The sequence below is a fragment of the Hemibagrus wyckioides genome, linkage group LG23, assembly GCF_019097595.1.
Source record: "Hemibagrus wyckioides isolate EC202008001 linkage group LG23, SWU_Hwy_1.0, whole genome shotgun sequence".
Lineage (NCBI taxonomy): Eukaryota > Metazoa > Chordata > Actinopteri > Siluriformes > Bagridae > Hemibagrus > Hemibagrus wyckioides.
The window spans coordinates 15,019,993-15,043,345 of record NC_080732.1 but is presented as its reverse complement, the minus strand read 5'-3'; the positions used below and the strand labels follow the sequence as shown (position 1 = coordinate 15,043,345).

At 37.8% G+C, this 23,353-nt stretch overlaps 2 protein-coding genes across 3 annotated transcripts; one reads left to right on the top strand and one right to left on the bottom strand.

Moving 5' to 3' along the window:
- Positions 1-309: 309 nt before the first annotated feature.
- On the top strand, positions 310-10,083 carry ncam3 (neural cell adhesion molecule 3). The gene is made up of 17 exons (XM_058376338.1): positions 310-611; positions 1,437-1,523; positions 2,066-2,251; positions 2,392-2,529; positions 2,944-3,087; positions 3,184-3,301; positions 4,164-4,318; positions 4,883-5,013; positions 5,583-5,715; positions 5,974-6,147; positions 6,468-6,587; positions 6,954-6,956; positions 7,141-7,268; positions 7,448-7,610; positions 7,812-8,007; positions 8,711-8,830; positions 9,463-10,083. Exons 1-17 carry the CDS (start codon positions 548-550, stop codon positions 9,506-9,508), a joined length of 2,106 nt encoding a protein of 701 aa, XP_058232321.1. The 5' UTR covers positions 310-547; the 3' UTR covers positions 9,509-10,083.
- Positions 10,084-10,681: 598 nt separating this feature from the next.
- si:dkey-65b12.6 (IgGFc-binding protein) lies at positions 10,682-21,042 on the bottom strand. Of its 2 annotated transcripts, none has more exons than XM_058376283.1 (13): positions 20,878-21,042; positions 18,408-19,589; positions 17,983-18,323; positions 17,326-17,899; positions 16,613-17,211; positions 15,883-16,453; positions 15,196-15,791; positions 14,454-15,024; positions 13,860-14,056; positions 13,636-13,771; positions 13,237-13,559; positions 11,982-12,540; positions 10,682-11,212 (listed from the first exon to the last, which is right to left on the bottom strand). In XM_058376283.1, exons 1-13 carry the CDS (start codon positions 20,924-20,926, stop codon positions 11,199-11,201), a joined length of 5,712 nt encoding a protein of 1,903 aa, XP_058232266.1. In that variant the 5' UTR covers positions 20,927-21,042; the 3' UTR covers positions 10,682-11,198. The 2 variants fall into 2 exon arrangements, with proteins under 2 accessions (XP_058232266.1, XP_058232265.1); XM_058376282.1 differs by having other exon boundaries at positions 10,684-11,212; positions 18,408-19,592; positions 20,878-21,041.
- Between the last annotated feature and the right edge of the window lie 2,311 nt (positions 21,043-23,353).

The window sequence follows — 23,353 nt, the reverse complement described above, 5'->3', positions numbered from 1 at the left end:
GAATTACAGTAAATGATGATTATTAAATTCTAATACTGTATAATACATATATTTAACAATATATCCTGTATAACCTGCCAGCAGAAGGTGTTAATGAGTTAAATAATTTTATATGCGATGAAACTCACTATAAAGAACTATGAAATACATTTTCCCGTATTGCTGAGAAAGTATTCTGTGTTCTCATCTGTTTAATACAAAAAAATGCACCGTGATGCAATGCATTCCTTCATCATGAGGTCTCAGGAGAACGCTGTCCTCGTGCCATCCGGAGCACTCAGTGAGGAGGAGAGAGGCAGCAGCTCCGGCGCCTGTCGGGGTAGGGCACTTTTCTTTTTCTTTTTTCTTTTTTTTTTTTGTCATCCTCCGCGTCAGTGGAGACTTTCAGCACAGCATCAGGACGTGGAAAGGTCGGCGAAGATTTCAGAGATAGAGATTTTCCGGTGTGTCTCCGTCTCGAGCCTTGTCATAGAGTATAAAAAGAGTAGGAGATGGAGGTTTTTGGAGCGACTTTTTTACCGAGCAAGTTCACCAGCTGTAGAGAACCATGGCCATGTCCGCGGTCACACTCACTCTCTTTGGCTTTTTCTTCTATTTTTCGACGTTGACAGGTAAGAATTTTTTACATCTAGATAAAGACATTATAGCTGAAATGCACACACACACACACACACACACACGTCTATCTTTGTGTTCTTATGGAGATATATATATCTTCAGATTTTTCTCAAAGATTGCAAACACTATCAAGGATACATTATTATTATTATTATTATTATTATTATTATTATTATTATTATTATTATTGTTGTTGTTGTTGTTGTTGTTGTTGTTTTATTATTATTATTATTATTATTATTATTATTATTATTATTATTATTATTATTAACAGCAGCAGCAACAACAACAACAATAATAATAATAATAATACAATGCAATGTACAAGAATACTGTATTGTGATTTATTGGTATTTATGAGCCAAACTATATTGTCTTCTTTTTATTATTGCATCATATTATTGTAATTGTATATTGTACAATATACAATTACAATAATACGATGCAATAATACAAGAAGACAATATAGTTTGGCTCCTAAATACCAATAAATCACAATACAGTATTCTTCCAATATACATAGTACATATAATGATATAATTAGCATCCTGGGCTTCTGAGTTTCACACTACAGGAAGAAATTGTGACCCGGAAAGGAAGCCGCTTATTAGAAATATCCATTGGAAAGGAAATCCTTAACTCCAAATAGCCACTGACTTCTTTCTTAGTCTCCAGTCATAATATCTTAGAGCTAATTTTAGCCATACTATATTATACCTCATATGCACTTCCTTTCTTTCCATGTATAGTGTGTGTGTTTTGTTTTTGTTTTTTTGCATCTGTTGTAACCATCAAAATCATATCATGATCCCTGACAGATGCTACGACAGAAGAGCCCAGAGTGGAACTCCTCACCCAGTACAATGATGTTTTGTTGGGAAGCACAGTGTTGTTGTTCTGCAGAGGTTAGTGCATGAGATAAACTGCTGAGTGACCTTTCGTTTGACTGTCAAGCTCTCGTGAACCAGTGTATCAATCATCAACATGTCGAATGCAGATTGAGTCCACATGTGCTGGAGACCAGTTCCTAGTCTTTAGATCATCTACTAAACATCAGACTGTAAACATGACCATTTAAAGAAGTGGCCTCAAAATGGCTAAGCTAATAATCTGTTGGTGATGCATTAAATATCATCAGCCTTCTTCAATAAAGAAGAAAGAAATGTTGGACAAGTTAGTTGTCTATATTATATTATATCTAGAGCATAGATTATAGGACACTAACCACCAAAGACTGCTGATGTGTTGTTTCATAGGCTGGTTCTTTATAGCTCAGTTCTCAATTCTGATTGGTCAGAGGTTGCTGATTAATTTTTGTGTAACAGCTCTGATTGTAGTGGATCAGCTGGAGGCCACCAAATCCTTTTTTAGAGTCTGCGTTGTTTTTAACCCAATTTCTTTGAGTCTCCATCATATGAATTTCTGGCTTTACATGTCTTATCTACAGCTAATAAAGCTACGACATTCACATGGGTGAAGGACGGAGAAGAACTTGAGGAGGGCATAGACAGTGAAGATGAAAAGAGTAAGCTGACTTTGGAGAATGTCAAGCTATCAGACAGCGGAAACTACACGTGCCATGGCGAATTTGATACCACTGAACACGAGCAAATCATCAGCATATATGTCTACGGTAAACCATCTTTAATTTTAGAAAGACAATATAATAAAATCCTTCATACAACAAAAAAAGGACTTGTGTAAAACCTTTGAAATGCTATTTGCTGTGTATTCACATGAAATCTCTACTTTTTCATCCTTTCCTCTTGTTAGAGACACCATCCTTCAGTACAACTCAGACATACCACGAGTTTTTGGTCAACAATACAGCGCACATTCCATGCCTGGTCACTGGGAAGCCCGAAGTGGAGACCAACTGGTTTTGGAATGGTTACCGTGTAGTAAATAACGGTACGATCTTCAGTACAGGCTATTGATGTGTTATTAACAGTTATAATTAATATAAATAATAGTTAGGAGTCATTTTATCACCCTTTTTGGCCTCATGTTAATATTACCTAGGTGTATATTCTAAAATACTTACATTATTTAAAAATATTTATAATATTTATATAATCATTTATATAATATTATATTTATAATATTTGTTTGTAAAGCCCATGACATGTACAATTGGAGTTTACGAAGCTTTTGGTAAACAGGGCCCTGATAATCTGTCCAAGTTTACTTCTGTGAGATAGAGAGATAAGTTCAGATAAGCTTCTCAACTAAATAACTCTATTTCCAGATAGTGCTAGTGTTATGAAGCTATAGTGCTATAATCAGAACAAGTACATGGTTCATTTCTCCTTGTCTTTTCCACAGACACAAGTAATCTCAACGTGCTACCCAATGGGACACTGCAGATTACGAGCATTCAGAGGGAGAATCACGGCACCTACGTCTGCCAGGGAAAAATCAAAGGACGGCCCAAATATGAGACTCTGAACATCTCTGTTGTTGTAAATGGTAGGGAATCAGAAAGTGTACAGTTGAGGCTTCAGTGAGTTAAATGATGGGTTAAACTAGATGTTAATAAAGGATGACTCTTCCTGTTTCCTTTAGCTCCACCAACTGTCATAGTTCGTGGTCCGAAGACAAAGATTGTTGCTGGACCACAACAAAGTTTCAGTTTGTCTTGCTTGGTTACAGGAGCACCCCGTCCAAATATTACCTGGGAAACGTAAGTACATTAACCCTTTTTTACCTTTATATTGGTGTAATCGACTTTTCTGACTTTTTCAATTAGTATAAACGAAGGAATTCTTTTATCTCTGCATGTCTGAGATAAAACAAGTCAGAAAATTGTTGGCTTTCAGTGTGAGATGTTTTCAACTCTGTTGGGATAACCTTGCACAAAATTTTAGGGGTTGAATATACTGACTTCAGATTTTAGATGCGTTTGAATAAGTACTTGGGGCATCTCTGAGAGCAGAATGGGCTTCCATTTACTTTGAAGATAGAAGCATTTATGTGAACCATTTATTGGCCTCTGGGTAAAAGAGTTAAGTAATGAATAAAACATAATTCAGCAGTCAATAGAAAAATAATCAACCTCAGACTTGATGTGAAACAGTGTTACTATTCCTACAATGAAGGACTGCATTAAGAATTTAATTACACTATGGAGTAATAGAGTAACAAATCTTTCATTCATAAATGCCAACATTTTATGCATTATTATATTAAATCCTTAACATTAATGTCACTGAAATTTAATTTTGTGTTAAAAGCTTAATTTGGTATTATAATTACCATAACATTTTTTAAAATAAATAATAAATATTTTTAATAATAATAATAATAATAATAATAATAATTATTATTATTATTATTATAATATAATAATATTTTTTAATAAAATAATTCAATACAATTAAATTTGACATATTTATGTGCTTCTAATATCCAGGCATAACATGGTGTGTTTTCCTAAGTGTTTTTGGATTTTTCTGTACTCAGTCCATCAAATAATTATGTGCTTCACTGAAAAATGCAACAGTGTGATTATATTATTATTATTATTCCTCTCATCCCCCTCTCAGGCCTGACACATCCGATTCCTCTCGCTACATATACAACTCAGACAAGAGTAAACTCACCATTCCAGGTGTGACCAGAGGTGACTCTGGAAAATACGTTTGTACCGCTGTGAATAAAATTGGAGAGGACAGTGCAACATTCGCCCTAGATGTTTTAGGTGAGAAGATATTACATGAACATATTTGAACATTACTTTGCATGAATTTGTCATCAAAAGAAATGTAAGATTTATCAGTCATATGAAGTACCGGCTAATGTTTACTGCAATATAAACATACACTATACTGATACCTAATATCATATGGGCAAAAGTATGTGGACCTGACCACCTCAAAGAGAGTTTCAGTTTCTCTTTATTGGAACTAAGAGGTCCAAAGCTGATCCTGCATGCCAATGCACACGTGGAGTGTGACAGTTATGCTGTAAACTGAAAAACTGAATAAGAAATTGTGTTCATTTTCATAGAAATATTTAGTCAAATGCATCTTTAAAGAGGGGCGCAAGCTTGGTTAGTGGTAGGCATGTCTGTCCCACACCTCCAGGAAAAAGGGTTTGATTCCTGCCGCTGCCACTTGTGTGTGTTTCTTTGGAGGTTGCATGTTCTCCCAAATCTTTGGCTTTGACGTAAAACCACTTCATCACCAACTCTAGAATCTGAATTTAAGCAAATACAGTATTTTCTATACATTTTATTAACTGATTTGATGGTTGCTGTCTACAGAAATTCCAGCGGTGAGCCTGAGCAAGAGTATGGTTGTGAAGCCTGGGGACTCAGCATCTGTCGTCTGCAGTGCTACTGGACATCCCAAACCCACCATACAGTGGCTGAACAAGAGCAATAAAGGTGTCATGGTAAGAGGCATTGGACTATTAGTTCAAATATTGGAGTGGAATGTTTTCCAAAAATTTTGACTGGAATTTAAGTGTTTTACTTCACGCAGATGGCGTGAGAGTGTAAAATTTGTTTCCAATATATATATTCATCGTATTTTACTATAATTGTAGAAGAGGAATTATTTTATTGCAGCTATAACAGAGCTAGTACCTCCTTTCAAAATGAAAAGAAATCTTTCATTTATCACATCCAAATTAGAATATTAAATTATGCTCATAACAAAAGGATTACTTTAGATCCTTGTGGAAACAAACGCAACTAAAATGCAAGCACCACCAATGGCTATAATACATGAGACTAGGGCTGATTTTTTCCAGCACAGACTGTAGATTTAATGAAGCTGTTCACAACTGTGATTACACAACGTGAGAGAAATGACCGCTAGATTTCAGATATTGAATTCCAGCTCTCGCTAATATCACGTCCAGCCATCACTTATATATTAGCAGAACTGTAGCTTCAAGCACAATTCACAGCAATTTCTTGTTTCCTCATTCTCTTTCCTGTGTATGTTTTTATAACACAGTCGTCTACCGGTCGGGTGAGAGCCGTGGCATCGCAGCTTCAGATTGAGAATGTTGGGCCTTCTGATGGTGGTGTGTATTCCTGCAAAGCCACCAACGAGGCAGGCAGCAAGTCAGAGAATTTCATGCTAATGAGTAAGAGCCAGCTCTTTACTTATAATAGTTTTGTAAATAATTTCTTTTTCCTTTAAACGTTGCCCAGAAATCTGTCGTAACTGGTGCATGTTTGTTATGGTTTTACATAAACAAGTGATAATATAGCAATAGGTTGAAATTATTTACCAGGATTTAGCTATGCAGTATGTTTTTAGCCTCCTTTACTCTGTACATAAGTGTATGATTTTCTCTTTCATTCATGAATTTTCTCAATGTCTCTTTCCTTTTTACCTTCAGCCTCTCCAGAAGTACCAACATCCTTCATTCTGTCACCTGGACCCTCGGCGTTCAGCATAAAGCTACAGAAACCTGTCCTGGATGGTGGTTCTCCCATTACTCATTACACCATCCAGTGGAAAAACAAATCACAGGAAGACTGGAATGAGATTACAACCCCAACCCCATATTCTGGTAAAAATCATCTTCAGGATAAAACACCTGATTATTAATATTATGCAACATATTAATAGGCAAATATTTTTACACAGTGAAAGTGAATTCAGAAATGATTCATGCAACGTGTATGCAAATTACCAGGCTACCAAATATTACCTAAAGAGAAGCATGAGAGACAGGTTCTTCAGTAGTGTCTGATCTTAAACACAAGCTCTTGTCTTCAGACCAATAATCCCATTAATCATTTATGGTTTATTTGAACAATTTGGCTATTTTAACAATTTTTGCTACTTTTTGCAAAAGAAACCTTTTGTTAATTGTTAAATAATCTCTAGATTCACTGGAGGTCAGAAACCTGGAGCCGTACACCGAATACTTTGTCCGCTTTGCTGCTAAAAACAAGCATTTTCTTGGAGGCTTTTCTACTGAAGAGAGTATTCGCACTCTGGCCAGACGTGAGTACCAACACTTCCTAAAAGCTCTAGTTCCATTCTGGCTTAGCTGCCAACACTTGATTAGCTTACTCTTAAATTAATCCTTTGAGGGGTTCCTTTGCACAATTAATGACTGTTACTTTGGAAAACGGTCGTATTTCCATTTTAGTTTGGATGAGAGGAAACGTATCTAATACAAAATTCATAAGAATTCTAATAAAAAAAAAAGTTTATATTCATTTTACCAACCCATTTCTCCTTGCTCATTCTTGTGTTCCTTCCTTTTACTGATCCCTGACATCACGCTCCATCTGATTATCTTCCACCGTGCCATCATGACCTGTGTCTGATGATGTCATCACCATTGCTTTATTGCTGTTATTATAGAGGGTGAGTCAGTGGTATAATATTGTGTATTTAATAGTTAGGTATATATATATATTGTATTTTCACAAATTGAATAGACAAAAGTGAAATATTTTCCCGTTATGTTTACTAAGTTAAAACGCTAACGTTAGTGCAAAAGTAATGTATGTAAGCACTGATCCATTGACTCCTCTCTTTTTCTGTGTAGGGGAGCCAGACGTACCTGTACTGTTAGCAGACGAGGGGAAGATAGAGAAAAACACCTATTCAGTTCCATTCAAGCAGCTCAGCGATGGAGGCTCTCCCATTACATATTATGTTGTGCGCTACCGAATGGTTAGTATGTTACTAAATGATACAGTGGTTCGTAGGTTTATTTAGTACTTCTGCGATGGGTCACCAGTGTTAAAGCTTCATAACGGTCAACTTTTCATTTTGGATTTTCGTACATATATTGAATTTTTTCGAGTAACAGCAGTACTTGTTCCTTGCTAAGAAATTTCATATTTTAACAGACGAAGGAAGGTGAGCCCTGGAGAGAAAAGGAAACAGAGGCAAACTCCAGTAACATTCACCTCCAGAATCTTGAGTATGACACTAGCTATGAGGCAGAAATCTTTGCTGTTAACATTAATGGCCTCTCCAAACCAGAAAAAGTCTATTTCACCACCCCGCAAGGTAAATATGGGCTTCAGGGATAATCTCTTGTATCCTACCCTGCATTCACATCTGCAGCATTTTTGTGTTTTGTTTTTATGTCATGTGACTGCTGGTGTGACCGTAGGGTTTGACTACTTAAATATGTTTTTTGGTTCATTAGATGATGATGATGATGATACCTATACTTATACTCCTGTGTTTTTATTAACTCTCTTGCAGCCCCGCCCAGCCTGGGCAAAGGCGGTGTAGTGGCCATAGTGTTGGTCGTCTTCCTGTTGATGTTGCTGGGGGTTGATGCTTTGTGTTGCTACACAAATCACTGTGGCATGATCAACTTCTTGGCCCAAAAACTGTTTGGCCCCAACGTGTCTGAATCGAAAAGTATGGAGGAGGGTGTGTTTAACAACGTTGCTGTGTAAGTGACTTTCGTTCTCTTTAAATTCAGCAAGGATCCAATATATTTCTTATTATATTCATATGGATAAGGACCTCATTTATCAAACTGGACATAAATCCATTTCTTCGTAATTTGCATGCTTCATGAAAACCTTGACTGATCGGCCCCGAATCATATATACTTAGTGCTTATTTACTGCAGTTTTTATATACAAATTATTTCGTTATTATTATAATTGTTATTATTAACTCTGCCATTTCATATTTATGACTTAATCCATATTAATACAATCCATACCAAAGGCATAAATTAAGCCAAATAAGACTTGCTATGTATTCTGGTAGACAAAGACCTAGGAGATTTAGGAGGTGCCCTTTAGCTCTCATTCTGTTATTTTAATCACTGTGAGCCCTTTGCCTTTTATGGAGTCTTGTAGGCGTCACAAAATGTAAACATGTAAACATGCTTGGTAATTTATGGCTGAGTGGCTTTTATCAAAATATGCACAACAATACAAAGAAAACCAGCGTTACTGAAAATACTGCTGGAACTGAGATTGATAAATGTGTCCGTTCATTTGACGTTCCATGCCGTTTGGACAAAGCAGCTAATGCTACTCTGTCTGCTATTCACATCCTTTTAATGTTCAGATGGGAAGTGATTGCTGTGAATGATCCTAACATTTCTAAATTTCTTGGCTTGTGTGTGTGTTTTTATCCAGAACCATGAACGGGCTCGACAAACCGAGAGGTAGCATTCCAAAACTCCAGCCTCAAAACAAGACGGGAAACGGAGTGCGGTCGGACGTCACTTGCGACAAAGCGCCTCTCACCAAATTTGAGTAGGTGTTTATATAAGTTCTAGGGGTCCATACATGTTATATACTGATATAACAGTCTGGTATACAGTTACTAAGGATGTCTGGGTTGTCTCTCACTCTCTCTCTAAATATATATATATATACATTTTCTTGATAAATATGATTTTAACTCTCCTTAAATGGCTAATCCAGTTAATAATAAGATTGGCATTTTAGTCAGACTTTCTTAGTTTGTGGTGAAAATAAACATACTAAAATCATCATATATTAGCAGCAGAACTTGGTAGCTAATTCAAAACATGCTTTATGTTATGCCTATTTTGTCAGGGCCACTAAAATGTCTACTACATACTGTAAAGTACTGATGATATGACAATACAAAACAGGACTCAGATAATAAAATCCCATTTGTGTCAGCCTGTGACAAATAAACTGGTTAATATTTTAGTGTTTAGGGAGGTCAGGAGGACATTTCCAAATGGCATATCCATTTAATGTATCTGTATGAATAAATATATAGATCACTAATGTTTGTTATTGCATGTTATTATCTGAATGTACACGGAGATTACGAATGAACTATAATTATCATCATATTCACACGTTAAAAAAGTGGATTTCTGTGTGAATAAACATGTTTTCTCTCTCTTTAGGAAAGAACCAGCCAAGGCTGAAGCAGTCAATGAAGCACGATTGTAAAATTGTTTCTTGACATCCAACCAAAATGACAAGAAAGGCTTCAGGAATGCAGATTTCTGCCTTCCTGGTGCATATAATGCAGCTAAACACCACCACCAACAACAACAACTGTAGAAAATTGTATTATATTTTTTGTGTGAATTGCAAGTTATGATAAAAACTTTGCTGCGCTTAATAGTATGTGATTGCACTGATTATGACATTAACAGGGTAAAGAATGGAAATGTAGCTTTTGATAAATACGATCAATTTTGTAGATAACTGTGTACAGGATGTTCTGAGCTATATCTGTACCATGAGGGTCCATATTCTTTTAGCATGCTGTAATGTCTTAAAGCAATCATTATGGGAGGATATTATTTGACACTGATGATCAGACACTTTTTCTGGCGTTATTATCATCACTAATTTATTTGATATATTTTGGCATGAATAGCTAGAATTAATGTATTATTATGGTTATGATAATCATTTGTTCTTTTCTGCATGAATTATATTGCCAAAAGCTTACAGTACATGTGTTTGATATAGACTGTAAGCAGTACTGTATATTTGTGTAAATACATTTTTTTTTGGTTGTCATTTTACATATCGTAATATATGTTTTTGAAAAATTGCACTCGGTGTGGTTTATTTATTGTACACATGTCATACACTACATCTGACATCTGACACCAACACTGTGACAGACAAGTGAAACATTTAAACATCCACCCACTGGAGCTTTATAACCTAAAACTGGTCTTTAATGTTATTTGAGCAAGCATTAATGTGTCACGTTAATTTGTGTGTATAGTGCACACATTTTATGGACCTATATCATAAAGGCGTGCCATGTTTACCTGATCACCTCGAGCGTGTTCCTTGTTAGTCGGTCTCTGAAATATTAACAAACGTGATTGTTTGATGGTTTTTTTTAGCAAATTTATCATTTGTTACAGACAGTGCAATACACTGTGTTTTACACTGACATTCATAAATGAAAAACTAGCAATTTCATATTTCAGGAAGGCTGCGTCCTCCAATTTGATCACTTACGCAAGATAATAATAATGGAACTTAGACCGATGCAGACAGCGAACAGTGGATTAAGTCAAAGATGGAAAGATGGTGTGTTATTCGGAAAAAAATTTATTCCTGTTCAAATTTCCAGGTTGTGTTGTGGATGCATGAGTTTTGATATTTTTATTGTCATTATTAAATACTGGTCAAGGAACACCTGGTGCAATGCAGGAATGCACGTCACTGACCATCACACACTACACACACTTGAGGCAATTTAGTGTAGCCAATCCATCTCCCTCTGGACACTGAAGGAAACCTAGACACATGGGAAACTAAATAAGTCACCTCAGCAGAGGATCAAACCCTGGAGCTGTGAGGCTGCAAAACCATGCAATGAACAAATGTTTAAGATATTATTTCTTTTTTATTTGATTCATTTTATATCTTGAAATCTTGCCAAAATTCATTAAAGAAAAAAAGAAAAAGCAAGTATGTGATTCTATGATTAATTAATTAGGTTCATGGACTAGATTACACTGATTCATTATTAATCGATGAATTAATTAATCAGAGTAGCTAAAACAATCACCCAGCAGTAATATCTGTAGGAAGAAAATATAGAAGAAAAATTTATTGATTCTGGTTCACAGGTGAACATTATCAGACACTGGTTCGCTCCTCTTGACTACTGGATCAGCTCTGTAAACACAGTAATGACATCAAGATTATTAATGAGAATATTAATGTTAATTAAATTAATATTAATATTCATTCATACTCTCTGACAAGCAGTTAATGCCTGATTCAGTTGTTATGATTACATTGCAAAGTATATGGAGAATAAATTACATTTCAATTTAAATCTAAACTTAAAATATGAACTTATTGTTAAAATTTCAGATATATGCTGATTGTATTTATTTATTTTTATTTTATTTTATTTTATAAAATAAGCAGACTTGTATGAACATTAAAGAAATGTTTCATAGAATGCACCAGTAGCTAGGTAGGAAAAGTTCATCATGATAAACATTGATGTTGGCTTGACAAAGTAAGTCTGGATTTATGAAAAACTTGAAGGAAGGAAGGAAGGACGGAAGGAATGGCGGTAGACAGTCAAAACAACAGACAGTTCCTGCTAGGAAGATAGATGACAAATAGAACGATACAAGTCGGGCTGTGAGAGTGAGACCAGATAGAAGGAGCGCTAGTGTTATTAATAGAAAGACAGAAGGAGTGAGAGAGTGATACAGGAAGATTCATCGAAGGAAATATAGAATGAAAGTGTGTTAACTGTGGAATGACAGATGAAGAGAGTGATTCAGACAGAAAGATACACATAGATAGATTGATAGATTTGATTTGAGCTTCTGTAATTGGAAAACATTATAATAATAACAATAATAATAACAATAAGCTTAAATAGCAGAACAAAATGTTGGTTTGTCAAACCAACATGATTACATACTGCAGTTGGCAATCTCCCTCCACTGCGCTGACACATCCGTGTTTGCCCACTTGCAGTTGTTTGCATAAGAATTCATGACTTTGCAGTAGTCATCATGGTTTCCGTGAGTGAGACATGTATAAAAGAGACAGTTGTATGTAAACTGCCCCATTTTAACTGTATTGTTGCAGCTAGCAAAAGGCCCAGTTTTGTCTTCTAGCATGCCACAGAACTTGGGGCCTCTATACTGGCGCAACTCCTCTTCAGAGCATGACGGGAAGTGCCAGCACTTGGGGTCCTTGTCCGGAACGCTCCATGACTGCCCCCATTCTGTGTTGTCTTTGGCAACATTGCCTGTTGGTGTGACAAAGTCATCATCACGGTTGTCGTTATAGGTTCCGCACATGCCCACTAGGTTTTTATAGTAGCTACTGGACACGGTCACCCTGACTAACTCGCCCCAGTCAAATGTGACCTCCAAACCAAAGTCTGTTGACAGGGTTCCTCTTATTCCTGACTGCGTTATCCGGATACGGTCTGAGTCCAGACTCACAGGCAGGATGGATTCATTCCCATCAATCTAGGCATCACAAAAGATGGAACAGATCATCATATAATCTTATTGCTTTAATGGTTTGTGCATTGTAGTGGATATGGTATAACAGAACTGTATCTAAAATTGTATTACTAAATCTCTTAATGTTACAGATTTATACATCGTTCCAAAATGTTCCAAAGAGGGTTTTTTAAGTTTACTATTATTTGCCTTCAGCTAGATATACACATATTCTAGTTCACATTCATCTTTTATTAGTTGCCATTTTTAACATTACTTTTGCAGTATTATTACATTTTTAGATTTTTCTTTTGCCTGTCACTGCTATTATTTACATCATTACTATAATTAATTAATTAATTAATTAAGCTTATGTTGTTTTATTTTTGTTTTGACGTTACATTGTAAAGTACAGGAATACATAACTGGAACATGCAAACTCCACACAGAAAGGACCCTGCCTGTTCGAACCCGGGATTCAAACCCAGGACCTTCTTGCTAGCCACTAAGCCACCATGCTGCCTAATTATTATTTTTATTATTATTATTATTTAATTCAATTTCAAGTTACAATTCTATTGGTCTGTCATAAAAATACAATAAGAATAGAGTTAAAATAGAATTATTATTGTTGTTGTTGTACTGGTATTATTATTATTAACTAATCCCCTATGTAGATATTACTTTATTTTATATATGACAATGATGGGTTTTACTCACTATCACTTTGTTGAGGTTGTGTTGTATAATGATGATTTCATGGCCTGAGAACTTCACAGAGACTGTCTTTACATAAGAGCCACGTGTGCTGTGTTCGTTCTTGTTAATGATGACGAATTCCGTGAGGCTTTTGTCTTCACCCGACGTTTTTACCATAATGTAAGAGCAGGTGCCTTGAAAAGAAAACCTGTTTCTATCGAAGGTTTCATAGTTAGGATCTCCAAAAACTCTGCATGTGGCCTTAGAGGTGGCCACACACACTGCTTCATTGTCTCTCTCCACACATTTCTCCTTCTCACGACATATTTTCTTGCTGCAGGGATCTGAAACAAAGCAAGACAGTGTTATTTTATATCACGTTATCTGTGCCTGCATAATAACGCGATTACACTCGCTTACCTCGTACGCATGTTGGAATACCGCCTGGTTTGCGACAGACCTCATCTTCCTTACAGTTCATGGACTCACATGAGAACTGTCCAGCCTTACAGGTGCATCTCTCTATACAGTCCCCTCTGACTACTGACTCCCCAGACTGCAGAGATGAATATTTTAATTATTTGACAGTTTTCAATGCAAGTAGCCAGTTCAACCAGCAAATTGATTAAATTGAAGTAATTCACCTTGTAATATCTTCCTTCCACCAAACAACCACAATCACTGACAAGCTTACATTCGCCTCCATCAAAGACAAAGCCTTCGTCACACTGGCAGCCTTCAAGACACTCCGGACAATTAGGTGCAACGGTAAGGCTGGCACAAGTTGATGTGCAGGTGTCCGCACATAGTTCATAGTGACTTTTTAGAGGACAGGTCATTGCTTAAACAAGAAGAAAAAAAAACGTATTAAATATTAGCAACATTTTCATGTTAGTTCCAGAGCCTGCGGGCATGAAGCAGGAATAAAGCTGGGACACCAGTCTATCGCAGGGCATCATGCACACACACATTTACACACTTATACATGCTTAGGAGCAAGTTATAATCAGCTGTTAGCATGTTTAGCAAGAAACTCAGCTGGACATGAGGAGAGCAAACTCAGGGTGAAGAAGGGGACACTGGAACTGTTAAGCAGCAGGGATACCCATTGTGCCACCATGGCTCCATTAATTCATTAAGCTTTACTATCTAAACCCCAGGATACCAGAAGCAAGCCCCCTGTGATTTAGCTATTAAAATAAAAGAAATAATAGATCCTAATCCATACAGCTACTTACGACAGAAGGTTGAATTCCTCCAGCTGCTGACAGAGATGCCAGCTTGTTGGCAACGGACTACATAGTTTTGGACATGGCGGCAAACAAGTGTTTTATCCTCTGGCTGTGAACTGACATCCTTTATACATGTATCATAGAATGGTGACGGTGGAATTTTGGAATAACAATTAGAGAATGGGCCTTTCTCCATAGTTAGAATCTTACAAGCATTGTTTTCATTTGGTGGGGCTCCCGTTCCAGACCCTGGACAAGTGGAGCCTGGTGGACACCCTGTGTGACAGGTCACTCCTTCCTGAATCACTAGCCAAGCTTCAACAAATGTCTCGGCAGAGGTGGCCTGATTACCATCTGGCATTCGGAAGTCATCTGCCTTGTTATCATTATAATTACCACAGAGACCTTGGACAGCATTTTTGTAAGTGGATGGGATTTCAACTGTGGCTAGTGACACAGTGTCATAGGTCACCTTTAATCCAAAAGAGGTTTCCAAGATAATGGTCGCACCACTCTGATAAACCTTGATCAGTCTTTCTTGAAGTGTTACTGGGAGAAGAGCTTTAACCTCATCCACCTGCCAAGAACAAGAACACAGCTATAATTTTCCAGTCTTACAAGGTAAAAACAACAACAACAAATTGTAGAAAGAAGAGGTCTGAGCATAACATTTCGAAGTTTTCAAGCAATATGGTCTCCATGGCTGGCACAATCATTATATAAATAAAAATGCAATTAAATAAGTTACCCTTATTTCCCACTGAAGATCAGGAATCAGGGCAATCTTATATTGGTTTACAACTATGTCGATTCTTCTTTTGACCATTATGGTAGAAGATATTTGCTGCACTGTCACACTGAAAGGCATCTTATTCTGAGCCACAGTCTTGACTGTTTCCACCAGTTTGTACACACAGTTCCCTGGCACACTGATATGGTTCCCATCATATGAATAGTAGGTCCCAGAACCAGAGACAGAGCAAGATCCTGTGCCATCAGGATGGCAGGATTGAACCCCATCACGGATATCACACTGCTCATTAGGACCACAGGAGAAATCGTCTTTACATGTGACCTTTCCTTGTTCCTGGCAGACACACACCTGGCTGCACTTGCCTTTGGGGTAAAAGACTTGGCCCAGCTTATAGTACTGGCTTTCATATGAACAGCCACATTGATCCATTGCCACGCACTCGCCATTGCTCAGGACAAATCCGACATCACACACACAGCCTTCGATGCATGGTGCACGCTGGCAAGCCGTAGGCTCAGTGAAACCATTGCAAGTCTGAGGACATCCAGCACCACACACATCATAGTGGCTGTTAGCTCTGCAGGATGCAGCTGTGAAGAGAGTATCAGAACACACACGGTCAAGTGGAATGGAAAGCTTAATTAGGGTGAAATGTTCATATACTACTACATAAGAACTTACGACAGAAACTATTAGTTCTCCATTGCTCCACAATGCTGTGTGCTGTCTGGCATGCAGTCGTGTAGGCTGTAAGTGCGCTGCAAAGGGCTGTAGAATGACCACCGTACATACACATGTCATACACGCAGTCTTCGTAGAACTTGGTGGGATTGATTTGGCTATGACATGCTTTAAATGGGCCTTTTAAATCTGTAATCAGGCTACAAGGTTTTGTGAAAGCATCCTTATTCCTGTCTACAGCATCACATTTGGGACATTTCTGGCCTTGGCACTCTACCGAGCAACCAGGGTCATTTCTGGCTTTCCAGCCATTTCCGAATGCAGTAGGGTTTGTTGTTATGCTTTTGTTTGGGAACATCAGGTCGTCATTTACATTCAGATTCCAGTTACCACAGAGACCTCCTACCTGGTTACTGTATGTGCTAGGGAGAGTGATTTCAACGTAGCTATCCCAGTTAAATCTCACATTCATTCCAAAGTCTGTTTTAACCACTCCAAAGTAACCACTGCGGAATATGGATAGTTGACCACCCTCTTTCTCAAATGGCAAATTTACAAAAAGGTTGTTGACCTAAGGCAAAGATGAAAAGATTATTAAGCATTATTTTATGTCCACTGTACACTATTACTCAGTTGAAGCATATAGATTGGCAAAATAGTACTTGATCTAAAGCTCTATATCCACCTGATTTCATATAGATTCGACTATTCAGTAGAAAAGGTAACCTACCATCACTTTACCATAATTGTCTTTACTCATGATAATGGTGTAGCCAAAGATTTTGATTTCCACAGTCTTGGTGAAGGAAACAACCTTATTCAGTCCTCTGTTTTCATTCTTGACAAGAACCTCAAAGGGCACCAGTGAAGTGTCAGATGTGTTGACCAGTTTAGAAAGGTAATATGTGCAAGTACCCTGGAAATCAAAACGCCTCCCATCGAATGTTAAATAGTGGGGATCTCCACTGCCTATGCAATGCCCGTAGGATTGCGGGTAGCAATCCCTCACACCATTCTGGATTTTACACTCTTCAGAAGCCTTGCACTTTGTGGGTGTACATTTGACCTGTCCTGAACTGCAGGAACATTTCTTAGTGCATGTCTGGTCTCCCCAGAATGTCTCAGCAGGAGGGTAATAACGGTCCATGTAGGTACAGCCGCATTGTGCCAGTGCAACACATTTGTCTCCACTAAGGACAAAACCATTATTGCACTGGCAGCCCTCCACACAAGGCTTATCACATGTCTTTGGTGCATCTTGATCTGCACAAGAGGCTGCACATGCAGTTCCACAAGGCTCATAGTGACTGTTTACTGGGCATTGCAGTGCTGTTTATATATCAAGAAGAAACATTCACATGATTAAATTAATTTCTTTTAAGAGACAGTAAACACTATGTGCCATATTAGTCAATGTCTTAACTGAACTTAGTCTTCACTTACGGCACTCAGACAGCATCCTCCAGTTGGACTCTATCTTCACCCCAGCTGCCATGCAAGCCTCAGCATAGATCTGCATGTTTTCACAAAGGAAACTTCTAACGCCTTTATTGATGCACACATCATAGACACAATTGTCTATGTATACACTTGGGTCAATAGTCTTGTGGCAGTTGGCAAATGGCCCAGTTGTTTTTGCCATAAGACCACAGTAATTGTTGTCACCATATTTTTCTTTAAGCTCAGGTGAGCAGAGGAGGCATTTGCCCTCACAGTCATCACGGCAGAACAAGTCATTGTCTAAAACTTTCCAGCTCTTGGCAAACTCTAACACAGTGGAAAGTTTCGTTCCTTTGGGGTCAGACTGCTCATCTGTCCAGTCTCCATTGTAGTTTCCACAAAGTCCGCCGAGTGACCCAAAGTAGGTGCTGGGCACTGTTATGTATAGCATCATGTTCCAGTCATATTTCACCTCTAAGCCAAAGTCTGTTGTTATGAGTGCATTCCAACCACTTTGCACCACTGTGATCTTTCCTTGAGCTAGACTTACAGGCAGGTGAGTGATTTCACCATTCACCTGAAAATAGTACAGATGAACATTAAGGGTTTTTTTAAGAAAAAAAAACTCAGCCTGCACATTTGTGCATTTCTTCAACTCACCTCAACTACACCCACTTGCTTGCTGGCAACTATTGTATAATTGTACACATTGACTGATACTGTCCTGACATAGGCCACCAAATTACTCCCTCTGTGATTATTCTTCGCCAAAATTGTGAAGGGAACACGGCCAGTCTCCGTTTTTACAGTAGTGGCCATAGTGTAGGTGCAGGTGCCCTGGAAATCAAATCTCTTCTCATCGAAGCTTTTGTAGTGGGGATCACCAAGAGCCCAACATGTTGCGGTGTCAACATGGACACAGACACCTTTCCTGCACTCCTCTCTCCAACGACATTTAACAGATTCGCAGGGATCTTTCGGAGGTGGTGGAAGAGAAGGAGCTGAAAGACAAAGCTTAGAATTTAAAGTCAATTGTAATTTCATTTGTTTCAATTTATATTGTTCTTATACAGATTAAGACCTACCATTGCACACTCCTGTTGTGGCATAGCCATGTCTTACTTTCCCACCATAAACATAGACAGCCTGTGGTAAATCCTTGGACATGGTTATAGGGCCTTTTTGGTTACCAAGTGATGTAATGGCCCATGAATACTTCTTGTTTGCAGGAAAAACATTCCAATTAAAAAAATTAAGAAGAGAATTACTGGCCTTCGTCTCTGAGACAACAACTGCAAAATTCTGGTAATCGTCTTGTGCATAAACAGTCCATGTATTGGACATTTGTGACACAGGAATTATGTTCGTCAAGAACTCATCATTTGGGATGTTGGTACTGGAGTACATAACCATGATCTTTTTATTGCTTTGGATTACTGTTGGCAAGTTAATTACAACATTCAGAAGCTCTCCAGAACGTAATGACTTACGCTGAGGCAGTGGACCATAATAAATCGTCACATCAGTATTATCCTCAGTTGCAACAACATGCGCTGTGTCCTGGCCAATAAGCAAAGGGTGCATGGGAGGGATGAGGTACTCATCAGAGAGCAACTCTATTGGCACTAGCTGTTCATAGACATGCTCACATGTGTCAACAAGGCTGAGGCATTCGTGTCCTGCCAGGACGGCTACAGGGAGCTGAGACTCAATCATAGTTCCTGTTAAGGTCTTCTCACTCCGAAGCAGATAAACCTGATAAGGACCTAATCTAATATCCATCTTTAATCCTTGCTTCAAGTGTATATCGCTTTTAAGCTTTAGGTTTGAATATGGTAGAATACTAATTGTGTTGTCTTCCTTGCCATTGATGATAGCCACAATCTTATTTAAGGGACCAGCATCTGGAGTGAAGGCTACATGTTTCTTGCCTAGTTGGTGACTGGGGAAGATCACACTGCTGTCTCCAGTATATGGCTTAATGTGAGAGGATACCACTGAGATGTCTGTATTAGAAGTAATCAGCACTGTTTTGGCTGAGACTCCATCTTCATAAATCTCAGCTTTGCTTGGGAGGGTGACATAGTTGGTAGAGCCTTTCTCTATAGTTAGTGATTGTTTAAAATTGAGCCCCTTGATTTCGACTGTAACTGTAGCTGAGGACTCCTGGGCTGTGATGGTGAGTCTGGGTTGAGCTTCCCCATCATTTCCGTTATGATTAGGCATGAAGGCAGTGATGAACTCCTTTCCTATTGGGCAACCACTGACTGCTGGAGAAAAAAAAACAGCACTGTTAGCTACATTATATTATTATAGGTCAGTTGTGATTATACACAAAGGGTGAGTCCAAGGCCAAAAATATCGTTCTACCAAAGAAAACCACAGCATCATTATCAGTACAAAAAAGCATTGAAGCATAAATTCTGAGTCAGAATGCCAACAGACAGTAAGAAAAACCTGAACCCCTTTGTCTGGAAAAGATTATGAAATTATTTTATTTTTAAGTATATAGTCCATAATTCATGCAGATCTATAGTGCCATCTTCACAGGCTGAATTTTACAGTGAGATAGGGTAGTATGCATGTATACCTGAACTAATTTAGAAAAAGTGAATATAGAGAAGTCCGAATAATGAGCAATCTTAAGAATGGGAGACTTATGAAGGAGACTAATCTTACCTGAGACTTCCATCCATCAATCCATCTGTCCATCCAATCCATAAAATCACACATACATCCATTTTCTGTACTGCTTATCCTACACAGGGTTGGGGAACCTGGAACTTATCCCAGGGGACTCTGGGCACAAGGTGAGGCACTCCCTTGATGGGGTGCCAACCCATCACAGGGCAAAATCGCACACATACTCACAAACCCATTCACACCTTATGGACAATTTAAAGATGCCATTTAACCTACAACGCATGTCTTTGGACTGGGAAAGGAAACAGGAGAACTCCAGAGAAACCCCCAAAGCACGAGAGAACATACACACAGGAGGGGGTAGGGAAGTGGACTCTATAGGGAACCATCTATAACCTATACTGGGAGTACATTAGGTGGAAACAAACTCTGGACAGGAAACTAATCTATCACAGGACAACACGCACAGACAATCCTTAACACCTAGGAGCAATATACAGTGGCCAATCCATCAACATGCATTTATGGACTACTGTTTTTGTCTGAACAATAACACATGCAAACTGAGAATATTGAAATCTTTTGTGATGCAGTACAGACACATTCTTGATGCTCATTAAAATTCTTTTAAATCATTTAGAATTTATTTATGTGGTGTATTCCTAACAAAATATATTAGTAGCATTAATCGAGAATCTAATTCAATACAACGAGTATGCCTATTTGTTTGATTTGATAACAATAAGATAAAGCTTACGTTAAAATAAAGAGCATGTGTTATATTACATTCAGTTATTAGCAATTAATTATCTTCCCTCAAAACTGAACAAGTTCTCGTATACCATCCCAAATTAGCCGTATACACCTAAAACCCATGTACATAATGATGAACATACTGAAATCTTAACTTACCAGCTGCCTTTAGAATGGCAACACACACCAGGAAAAAGTTAATCCCCATGTCTGCAAAAAATAAAGGATTTTTAATATAATTTACTTTCAAATATCAATCCATAATTAATTTGTATGTGTAGAGATATGTTCACAGGCCGAACACCACACTGAGACAAATTCGTAAGCAAAGAAGTACACACCTAGAGCCTGGATTAAGTGACATCTATAATGGGAGGTTTAAATAGCGTTTCAGATGAGAACATTATCAAATATTTGCCTAAGCGTTTGTCAGAAACAGGATCTAATGTTTTCCATACCCCTCTGCATAAATCAACAATCATGCCAATATCTCTAATAAAACAAACAGTCTGCTCAAACGTAGATTTGGGTTTGTCCCAAGAGCAAATACACTAGATTTGGTAAGGACTGGGTTTGTTGGGCAAACTACCAAGCTAAAGATGATGAGAACAAACATTGACTTTTTCTTCTTTTCCTATTCTTCTTTAAATTTTTAGTACTAATACCAGTGAGTAGGCTAAATACAATGAAGTGTACATGTCATTTTTTTTTTTTTTTTTTTTTTTACTATTATACCCTCATTGGGGGCTGTGCCCCCCTTAAATGAAAATCGCCCCTGGACGCCACGGCAATAGATATTAATCAACCGTTAAATAACAAAGTAAAAAAGAAATTAGGCTGCAGTGTTTCACACCTCACAAGGAATAGTCAATTTTATTACGGTTACTTTTCTCAAAAAGACATTCTTCATGCCGTATGCAGCAAACTGCAATCTCCGGAGGACGCAGCATCCAAAATGAGACGCAGAGAATATAGAAACACTGTATATGGGCAGGTCGCTGACTACTCCAATTATCAAATCAAAGGACGGGAAATTGCTGACGTAATTGTATGCCTGCTAGATGGCCCCAGTGACGCCATCTCGAAATCTGATTGGTTAAGGTAACAATTTCATTGGTACTTATTTTAAGCTACGGGCGCCTGCACTATTGATTCTGAAGGCCTTAAGGCAGGTTTCTTTCACTCTGCCTACACATGATGTCAGCCACTGGCTGAAATATGATTGGATAAATACTCTTATCATAAATATACACTACTGGAAACAGCGCAACCGAGAGAAAAGCTATAAAATGTAGTAATAATTTAATACACATTCATGGAAAAATATATTAAATATATTAAAATGCAAGTCAGTGATTCAGATCACTGCTGTTTAGGCCCACCACTGTCAAGTTGTACATATGCTGTATAAAATATATATATAAAAACAACAGGCTTCATTTTTAAGCTAAATAAAATTGGAATTATTCTTGGATTTTTGGGTTGTTCCTTTGGTTTTGTATTTTTGTTGGCTTAGACAGATATAAATATTTGAAAAAAATATTGCCATTGTGTTAAACTTTACCAATTCTTACAACAACAAAACAACAACAAAAAGGAAATTTTATGAAATGAAAATATCTCATATGTGAAATTTACCCGACATTTTCTAATCACAGTGAGAGTAATGCAAAATGAAAAAAAAAAAGAGAAAAGAAAGAAAATGTAATAATCTTATATCGTTGTTTAATAATCATCCAAGTTTAAGAATTTTTACACCAAAAAGGTGTGTAGCCTATTGGTGGTCCAGCGGCAGGATCTCGTGCTCTCATTGCTGTGACTTGGGTTCGATTCCCGGGCAGGATGCTAACCCAGCCACTGAATAGTTAACTGTCAGAGTCAAACCCATATGTTTTTCTACCCCAGACTGTTGCTACAAAGCTAGGAGCACACAATTCTATATGATGTATTGTATGCTGTAGCATCACAATTTCCCTTCACTGGATCCTAGATTCTCTGGAACTAGAAGAAGACAAAGCAGTGGTGGCTGGTGGTTTGGGGAACAAAGCACAGGTGTCTGTTAATGAAGTGTAAATATTTACACCCTCTGTGCACGCTCACCAACAATGGTTTTTACATTCAGTTCCATAATTAATTGACCAAATTCTCTAATTATTTAGCTAAGAAGTAAGTCGGCAAAAGGTCTACAGTTGATTGCAAGTGTGGCATTTGCTTTTAGAATCTGTTCCTGTTAACTGTCAGTATGAGGTCCAAAGAGCTGTCAGGGGCAGTGAAGAAAACCATCATAAGGCTAAAAAGCTAAACAAACCAACCAGAGAATGCTCAAAAACATTAGGTGAACTATGGCAAAAGGCACAGAAGTTCATGGAAGACAACTGTTGACAACTAGATGACAGAAAAATTTCTCTGGAGATGAAAAACTCAAAAGTCAAAGTCATAAATCAAGAGACTTCACCAGAGTAAATACAGAGTGTTTACCATAAGATTAAACCCACTTGCAAGCCTCAAGAGGTTACTGGAAGAGCAGACTTTGAAACAAACCTTCTAAAAAAGCTTGTGCCATTTGGGAACAACATCCAACGGACAGATGGGACAAATGTAAACTTTTTACATGTCCCAGTCACCATCACTGGTG